At 38.8% G+C, this 9,720-nt stretch overlaps 1 protein-coding gene across 1 annotated transcript; it reads right to left on the reverse strand.

Moving 5' to 3' along the window:
- Positions 1 to 1,485: 1,485 nt before the first annotated feature.
- Positions 1,486 to 9,708, reverse strand: LOC104911087 (spectrin beta chain, non-erythrocytic 4-like). Its single transcript, XM_010711300.3, has 10 exons — positions 9,523 to 9,708; positions 8,813 to 8,989; positions 8,046 to 8,150; positions 7,052 to 7,669; positions 5,800 to 5,871; positions 4,259 to 4,345; positions 3,786 to 3,877; positions 3,528 to 3,613; positions 2,920 to 3,046; positions 1,486 to 2,134 (listed from the first exon to the last, which is right to left on the reverse strand). Exons 1-10 carry the CDS (start codon positions 9,694 to 9,696, stop codon positions 1,960 to 1,962), a joined length of 1,713 nt encoding a protein of 570 aa, XP_010709602.1. The 5' UTR covers positions 9,697 to 9,708; the 3' UTR covers positions 1,486 to 1,959.
- Positions 9,709 to 9,720: the final 12 nt, after the last annotated feature.

Raw genomic sequence — 9,720 nt, forward strand, 5'->3', positions numbered from 1 at the left:
ACTTGCAGCTTATTGAGCAACAGCAGCCTATGCCTTGTGGAGAGTGATGGTTTGTGCCTCCTAAGCTGCCTCCTCACTCCACTTTGAAGTGCCAGGACTTAAGTGAGCAGGTAAGGGCATGGGACTTGAAATGTAGTTTTTATAGGGATGAGGAAATGAGCTGTGCAGAGGCGGATGGAGTCCTCCTTTGATATCACATGCATCTGAGGCTTCTGCTTTGGGAAGAGTTGGTAAAAGCACAAGGACTGGGTGATCCAGCTGATGAAATTAGTAGGCTACCGTATCTATCCTATGAGGAAAAACACTACACCATACTATGCTTTAAAATATTGCCCTGTAATTACTAATGAGCCCCAGCTTACCTGTAGGTGTGGATGCCACTTATTCTTCAATTAACATACAATAATGGCAGGCTTCCATATCACAATCTACTTTTTTTCAAGGCCTCCCATGCCTCTGGCAAATGACAAAATATTTCATTGCCTCTCTATTTGATCATTATAGTGGTAAATGCAACACTGGAACAATTGCAGAAATGAATGTTGGAAATATTGGCTATTTATAGCATAGCAGAATAATTTTGCAAATGTGCCTTTTTCTAGACAAAAAAATTGTGCTTGCTAACCAACAACATTACAGCCCACCTGGATCTGATGATCATTTCCATTTTCAGCTGTTCAAAACAATTTATACTGGAATAGCATGAAGTGCACTGGTATGCTTGCAGGTGCAGAAAGAGAGGTTTATGTGCAATAATTTAATCCCACGGTATTTTGAATTTCTAATTTGTGAATGTTGAATGTCTTCCCTAGAAGAGTCTGACAAACCCTGCAAAGTTCATTTCATTATGAAATAAGTAAGTGCTCTTTCATTTGCCCTTTTCCTGGGAGAGACACTGCCAAGGTGACTGCCAAGGGATTTTCTTCTATCACAGAGTGGGACTAATGTTTATGTTCAGTTGCCATGACTTTGAAGAGTTCTACTTAGAGCACCAGACAACTAAAGCTGTGCTAACTGTGCACTGCCCATTCGATGGCTTTGTTACATCAACACCTCAAGACAAAATTTAGGGCATTAAAACATTTTAAGATGAGACAAATCTTTAAGTGCAATTATCTTTCATCTATGGAGATTGGCGATCAGGTTGCAGGTCTTAAGTCAGATCTCAGCCAAAACCACAGTAATGCAATTTGGTGTGACTGATGAGCCCTGGGAGGGAGGCACAGAGCTGACAGCATCTAGTTCCTCTCATTTGTCAAAATCAAGCTCCAGCAATTTAAAACTGGAGTCTCTTATAGGCCTGCAGCAATGGACACCTGAATTGTTGCTGTATAATATCTGAAAACAGTGACAGGTCTTCTGAAAAATGCTCTATTGTGGATGCATCATTTCTTTCAGTATACGCTTATCATCTTTTTTCCAACACAAGGTACTATGAAAGGAAAGAGGGTATTTTATGCACAAAATTGCCTCAGACCATGCTTCTTTTTAATTTTTTTTTTTTCCTTTTCTTTTGATTCTCCACCTTTACATCAGGCTCTACGTCTTGTTTAGCCACCATCAGAGGACTAGTGTGGGTCCTTGTCTTTATACTTCTGGTCCTCAGTCTTAGCCACTGAACAAAGGCTGCTAAATACAACTTTGCTGCTTGTTCCAGTGAGAGGGTGGATGGGCAAACTTCCATCTTGCAGTCACTTCATGTGAGCTGTCTGGATTAAAGTTCCCTCTCTTTTTCCATTAAGTGACTTGGAGTATATGTTACTTAGGTGATAGGGTGAATGACAAAGTCGTATCCACAGAAGTATCCCAGATGTTCTTTTTAATTATATTTAATGACTTTACCAGATTTAATGCCTAATTAAAATAAGTTCCAAAGGTAGTGATTAAATTAAAACTTATGAATACATTTGCAGAGGTTAGATACAGTGGTGAAGGGTCTGTTTTTCATTGAAGCAAATGTTATTTTCCTCTTCCTTCTTCTAGTAGAGATGGAGGCAGTTTTGTGTTATTACCACTTTGTTCTCGATTCAGAGTGGTGATGGAGGCTTGGGTCACTGCAGTCCCATCTTCCTTTAAATTTCTGAAAAATTCTGCAGATTCCTTCTCTGGTTTGATTCTGAAAGATGGTGTTCTCCTATGAACAACAGTCATCACCAGATAATTAGGGGCAATCTGGATGAATTTAAGTCATTGTGTATATTCAGAGCACCTCTTATGCATCTACCTCAGCAGCAAAAAAAAATCAACCTTGCAGAGGGATTAGAGTTTCATATCACAGCCCGGAAGATTTTTACAACCTCTAAATGCAATATAAACTAATTTACTCTACAGGCCAAATTTCCTAATTTGGCTGCAGCTGAGTTTTCAGTGTCTGTGTTTGGGTTCTCAAAATGGTCCGTGATTGAAGTATTCAAACAGTGCAATTTTAGACAACTGATTTTGTTCCTTACTATAAGAGTTCTGGATTCCTTTCAGACCTTGCTGGAGAGAATATTCAGAGGAAAAATAGTAGGCTTCTAGTTTAGATTCATGCTCTGGTTTTCTCATCTATTGGAACACGTTTGTCTCCACTGAGCATAAAGGTAATCCAATTTTCAGGTCACACACTTCATTTCAATAACGTTAGTGACTAAAATAAGTGATAAAAGAATTCCTCTGGGATTCCCAGGTTTAAATTGTTAACCACAGACAGTATATAGCTGACTTCATTGAAACCCAGTTTTGAAAATTGGCTGTAGCACATCATAAATGACAAAGTGAAATGAGGCATCATCCTACTCAAGAATACTGTATTCTATCAGATTAACAATAGAGAAGCAGAATTTTTGGATCTCAGGACAATCTACCTCTGTATGTGGCTGCTAACTAAGCACAAACAGTGGTGGTGTCTGTTCAGCATTGCAGCACAGAACCCCCTACCTTAGGAGTGTACTTTTGCTGGTTAGTCTTTCAGCAGAGTCTCTGTCCCACAGACTTGTCTGGGAGGTCTCAGTGCTTGGAGTGAAAGGTCTCACCATCACTGTGGAATCTGGTCTGTTTCTATGTCCTACAGAGTCAAAGAACACAGATAAAAACACGGTGGTAAAATACTACTAGAATAAGAATTTGGAGTGTGTAGCCAATCCTGGGTCCATACCAGTTTTCCCTGAAACTCGTTATAATTGTTGCCCTGGCTTCCTTTCCAGTATACCACTGCCTAGTGGATTTAGAGGAAAAACTGTTGATCAAGATCCAAAGCAACCCTTTACTGAAATGATGGCTATGGCTGTTGGGTAATATCCTCCTTTGGAATCAACCTGATGCTGGCTGCAGTACAACTGAAAGGCTGCTTTGCAAGTCACCCCAGGGCACTCTCCTGCCACGATACTACATTGAAAGGTGACAGGTAACTTGTGTATTGCTGTCTGAAGGATGCAAAAAGGAAGGCTCCAAATGCCCCATTCTAAGGACAGTCTCTCATTCTCTTCTCTTTCTCTCACCATCACTTGCTAAAACACAATTAAGTCTTGAATAAAATGAGAACGTACCTATATTATTCTGTAGTGACTGCAACCAGTTCTCCATCAGCTTCGGAGAAGGTGCTGAAAAGAAATACTCTGCCCCATCTCTCAGTCTGTGAAAAGGGATAGGAGAGGGAACATTCTAGTTAATCTTACTTTTGACTGAGATAAGCAGTGTAAGACAATGCAGTTATGCCTCCTACGGTCATAGGTGATTGTAGGCAAATGCAACGAGTCAGGATAGCTGTGTAGATTTTTATTAGCACACCTTTCTGTAAGACTTACCGTAACATGAAGGTGTTCTCTTTCCTGATGTAGTTTGTCAGCCTCTCACATTTGGCACCAACAATGCTGAGAGATGGGAGTGTGGATATATTCTGAAGGAGGACAGAATCATAACAAAATATCTGTTGTATCTTTTCTCCTGGGTTTCAATTCTATACCAACATGTAGGCTGACTATACACCCATAATATCTTTTTCTGCCTCTAATTTTATGATCAAGCTCAATGAATAGGAAGAACCACAGAGGAACAATGGACACATTATATCTAGAAGTCAGATATTTGAATCAGATACTTCATTTAAAGACTGTTTGAAAACTTATGAAATCTTATTATTCAGTCTTGTAGTTGGTAACCATTGAACAACTGTAGGATTTGACAAAAACAACATTTGTAAGAGAACCAATTACTCCTAGCCCCCAAATGAAGCAAATGTAACACACAGATTACTAGAAAGATTCAAAAAAGAAATTACCTTAGATGCTTCTTGTTCATCATTATAGAAATCAAGCTTTAGTCCATCGAGTTTTACATAGAAGGATTTCCAAGACCTTGAACCTGGCTATAAGAAAATAATAATAAAATCCAATGATTAGCAATATATTTTATTTCAGTAGTGGAATCTTCTTTGGGCAGCTTCCACAGTAAGCCAGGAGATGAGCCAGATTATGAACACAGAAGTTCTCTTTGTCATTATTACCTCCTAAAAAAACAGAGCCTGTTGTAGTTACTGTTGCGATGATTCAGTAAAGGGTTCTGTGAATCAGAACCCAACAAATGATACAGTACAGCTCAAGGAACTTCTACACCATGTTATAGTCAGCAATAACTTTGAGAGATGTGTTATTAAATCTTGGTCTACTTTTGGACACTAACAGGCTCACTTCATTTTCCTAACTGGAACCAGGCCGTGCCTGCTGGTCACAGTTTAGTTTGAAATATTTTGTTTCACTCTGATACAGTTGCCAAATTTTAGTTCATTTCCTAGACTATCATCTGCAGAATGCTATTGAACACTATGCAAAAACAACTGCTATTTCCTATCCCAACTGTGCACCACTGAAAGGTCACTCTAGTGTCTTGAGAATCTTCCAAATTCCAAAGCTCCTATTACATGTATGTATTCTTATTTTGTTGTATCAGTTAATCACAGTAAATCAAGTTGACTAATTTGGTGATTCAGAGAAAAGGAAGGAAAACATGTTGAGGAAGATACGTCATAGTTTTTCAGTAAGATGGAAGTTCAGTATCAAAGCAGACTAAATTTGGTGTGTTCAAAGGAGTGGAATAACTACATTTCATTTCCAGATGATGAAATCCATACCAGCTTCAATTTTTAAGAGAGAGATTTCAAGTTAAAAAGTGTCAGAGGAAATATTCTATGGGACAAAAAATCCAAGTCTACCTGCTTACATGCAATACCTCAGTAAACACTCAGATGTCTACATGGTGATACATGTGTGATATATGGTGACTGTTGATAAATATTAGGAAACTTCCTGTCCTGTTATGATCATTATCTTACTGATCTATTATTCCTTCCCAGGATAAGAATTCTGATTTCAGTATCATTCAACTCTAGATTAAACAAAGCACAACTTCCAAAAACTAACTGAAATCTTTTTTCTCTTCTAGTAAATTAGAAGCTACAATCACTGAAAGCATGGGAGTTGGAGCTTCCTCTGCCAACAAACCATCACGTGCTGATACAGGATCATGAAGCCTGTTGAAGGAGAGCTTCATTCAAGTTTCTGGTTTATCATGGATATCTAATTTATTATGAACAGACAGACCGTGTTCTGCATGATTCCTATGACAGGCACAATGTCATTGTCTCTGTTAAGGACAGGATCAGGTACTGATGAAATCAGTAGACACTTCTTTAGCAGTAATTGATTTAAACCTTCAGTCCTGCTCTCCTCTTCAGGATAGTTTTATCTTGAAGAAGTCTGATCTGATATGGACTGTAACTCAAGGAAAGGTGAATTAAACCAGAGTAGAGGCATTTTTTTCTACCTGTTGTCGTCCTGGAAGAAGCTGGTCTCTCTTTTCTAGGAATCCCTCCATATGCTGGAGACTTGCAGAAACCTGAGACAAGAACACTGCTGTTAAACTTTTTAAAAGCCCTTGAAGATGTTACAAATTTTGAAGCTATTTCTAGGTAAATTCCACACAGAAAGACTCTTTGCTGCTTCTAGCGTTTTTGTTCATGGTGCAGCCAGAAATCCTTTCTAGTTTGTAATCACGTCTCTGATTTGCTGCTTACGTGAAGAGAATCCATATGCCCCTAGAACAATATGCTCAGGGAATTTATCACAGTTTATTATAAAATTAATGTTTCCTTTTGAAATCCAATCATTTGCTTACCTGGAACGGCAAGCTGGCTTTCAACCTGGATTATTACAGGGAGGTCCTGGACCTCTCTTTCTTGGTCAACCAAGTTTGGAGGTTGACCACCATTTGGAGGTGTAAATTAGCATTATTATTCAGAAAAAAGGGTATTGTCATGCTGTTTACAAGGGACAGAGATGACATCCTTACAATACAAGTACTCTATTTGACATCCAAACATTACGTGACCAAGAGCCATTCAGTGTTTTGACTGTGATAGCAGTCAAATAATAAAATCCATTACAGAAAAGTAAATTTTATTACCTTTGAATATTATTTTGATATTACTAAATACAATTTACAACTTAAATTGCCAAAGAATTAATTACACCCCTTCAATAATGCTGAGTTACAACAAAGTGTAGTGTTGCACTGGTATACTTGGGTATGTGAGAAATACATTCCTCTTTTAAAGTGCAAAGAGGAAGGGAACAACTTTTACCCATCTATGAGTTAACAGTGAATTTCCTGCCTGGGCGAGCAACTAGGAGCTTCTGGTTCTAGACTTGCACCAGCTGATCAGCTTTGGGCAAAGGTGCTACCTAATACTGCTTCAATGTAACTTCTATGGAGATGCTTATGGAAAGGCAAGATGTCATGAATAAATCAGCAGCTTTCTCTCTTTCTGAGGTTAAGTGTTCCGCTGAATGTCCAGCAGTATGAATAGCTTCTAATTTGGGAATGAAAACCAGAAACCCATGCAGGTGTCAAGCCCTAAGCTATAAGGCTGAACAAATTAAAAATGCTTTTAAGCTGTATGTATCTGATTAATGTTTTTGGAAAAAATATTGATTGCAAAGGACTTTCTTGCAGAATTTTCTGTATTTCATTATTTGATCTAGTTTTATGAGGAGAGTCAAGAATCTCTGGGACTTACCAAGGATGCAGTCTCCAGTGTCTCCCGTGAGGACCTTGACAGCAGTAAATCTGGTGATTTATCTAATGAATTCTGATCTGGCTTGGGTGATGTTGCCATTAATTTTGTTTGCAGGTTGGAGAAGGAGGAGCTTTCAGCACTTTTTTCTTGAGGTGATAAAAGGCCCGTGGCATATGATTCTGAGAAATTGCTGCTGCGTTGCAGGCTTATGGGTGTAGGAGATAAAGGAGAGGTTAAAGAACTGTGATGTGCCAAAGACGTAACTTGTGGGTCCACTGTCTTTGGTGTAGATGGAGTGATAATCTCACTGAGTCTCCTCTCAGGTTTCATTTCTGTTTTTTTGCTGCTCAGCACCTCTGGGACTTTCCCAGAAGCAAATTGTTGGAATGCCACTGCAGGCTTTTCAACTGGGGAGAAAATTGTTTCAAGTGGAGTCCAGGACAGGAGCGGTGGTTGCACAGATTGCACAGGCTTTGTGTTCCTTATCTCTATCACTTTTGGTGGTGGATTCCTTTTGTCAGATGTTTTTCTTTTCAGAGAGGGAACCCGTACAATTTTGCCTTTATCTTTCTGCTCACTTTCTTCTGCATCTGTCTGTTTCAGAAGATTCATCTCCCTCTGTAGGACATAAACATTACATTTTTTGAAATTACCTGTGTAAGTGCACTCATGGGCACTTTCCAGAGAAGCTTTTATTTTAAGCACAAATGTTTTTCAAATGCACTCTCTTCTGGCACTAAATTTTAAGGACTATACCTTCACTGGCATTCTAACCATTAGAACTAAATTTATTTGCTATACCCTGAGCTAGAGACTTTAATAACCTTGAGACCTTGTCTAGAGACTTTAATAACATCTAGAGAAACTGTGCCAATGCTTCTCCAAGTTTGCTGTAGAAGCAATGAGTATTCTTACATGGAATGACTGACTCCAGATATCTAAGATTCCAGATCATACTGTCCCAGATACAGCTAATCAGCCTCCTACTTCTCACCTTAGTTTTCCTGCTGAGTTGAGCAAATTTTTCCTCCTGAACTGCAAGCATGTTCTCAAAGTCACGATGTTTCTTCAGTAGTTCCTCTACTTCAGACACAGAATCCTGAGTAGAAAAAATGAACAGATACAGAAGTTGAAACTCAAGTCTAATGGAATTTATTTATTTATTTATTTATTTTATTATTATTTTTTTTTAAACTAGCTTGCAGTCTGGCAGCTCTATGTGAGAAAAAGAACTCAAGAAGCAACCTTCTTTTTTCCACTGAAGCCAAGTGGTATCATGGCTTTCAACTGTAACAGTTTACATACAGATCAAGTACTTGGATTTTAGTTTGAGCTAGACACACTTTGTTTCTTCCTACCCTTGTAACAACATGCATCTTAAATCTCTGCCTTGCTCTCTCCTTGTAGTGGAATATCTCTGATATTGATGGTGCTTTCCTTTCAATGCAGGTTCTCTCCATGACAGGGAAAGTGGTACCATCTATAAGATTTCTTACTATGTCAAGAAGAAATGAGATGCAATTCTTCCAGTCTTCTACCAACCCCTGGAAGCCGCCATCACCTCTTGAAGCTCACCATCATGTAAACTGTAGTGCCTGACTCAGGTTCCCTTCTGTAACAGCACCAAAATCATGCCCCCTGTAGTCTCAAGGCTGCCTTGCTCTTTAGATTTGTATAATTTCAGAGTTGAGCTAGCGTATGCTCCTAGCAGTCAGTATGTTCTAGGAGGCACTTCAATACTGTAACACTGTCCTTACTTACCCCATAGTTAGGGTCTGAAAGAAAGCTCTCCTTGGCAGCCAGCCATGCTTCTGCTTGTTCTAGCTCTCTGCGGAGCAATTGAATCTCCCAGTTTTCTTCATACAACTCTTTCCTCATGTTCCAGCTCTCCTTTACTTTCTTCATCAGCTCTGACAGCTCTAGCAGTTTTTCTTCAATCTAAAAAAAACCCAACCATTTCTAATACCGTGAGGTAAAAGATCCAATTGGACTTACATTTTTGACAGCCAACTAGCAGATAATTTAGCCTCAAGAACTAGAAGATGACCTCTAGATAATTTTATGGTGGTAACATAATTTAGAAAGAAAATTTGACATATTTTCAGAGACCTCACCCTATGGCTGATTGCTATGTGATGTATTTTATTCTAGTTTTTGTGTAGCTAGATGCCAAAATCTGATGTGGCTTATCTTTTCTGTGGAATAGCATTACCTACTCCCCAGATAGCCAGTGACTTTTCTTTTATGGTTAGCATCAAAATCAGTTTTTCAGGAAAGGAAGAAGAATTTTAAAAGGGTTTTTTTTCTTTGCCACGTCACATCAAGTCTGCAGCTTTCAATAGTAGAGAAATGCTTGCTGTTGTCCCTTTTAGTATTTTGTTTTGAAAAACAGACTAAGCTGCAAACCCTGCCTATTTAATATGACTTCTTTGATTGGTTTCATTTGTAAAATATTTAACTTATCAGCACACCTCCACAGACATGAAATGTCCATTCCTCATTAGGTCATCTCCTGCCCGCTGTATTTCTTCATATTTTAGCCACTGTTTCTCTATCTCACGCTTGTATTCCTCATGACGTTTGATAAGCAGCTCAGCTCCCAGGACATCATTTGCTAGTTCCTCAGATATCACTAGTGCATGCATCTCATTGGCCCATGCCCTACAAAA

Source organism: Meleagris gallopavo, chromosome 5 (genome assembly GCF_000146605.3).
Source record: "Meleagris gallopavo isolate NT-WF06-2002-E0010 breed Aviagen turkey brand Nicholas breeding stock chromosome 5, Turkey_5.1, whole genome shotgun sequence".
Lineage (NCBI taxonomy): Eukaryota > Metazoa > Chordata > Aves > Galliformes > Phasianidae > Meleagris > Meleagris gallopavo.

What these genes read in the sequence shown, in the direction of transcription:
- LOC104911087 (XM_010711300.3), bottom strand. Translation starts at nt 9,696, where the DNA reads ATGCATGCACTAGTGATATCTGAGGAACTAGCAAATGATGTCCTGGGA. An exon ending in TTCTTCCAGGACGACAACAG is followed by an intron (nt 4,346 to 5,799) that starts GTAGAAAAAAAT and finishes ATTTTCTTATAG; the next exon opens with CCAGGTTCAAGGTCTTGGAA. An exon ending in ATGAACAAGAAGCATCTAAG is followed by an intron (nt 3,878 to 4,258) that starts GTAATTTCTTTT and finishes GTCCTCCTTCAG; the next exon opens with AATATATCCACACTCCCATC.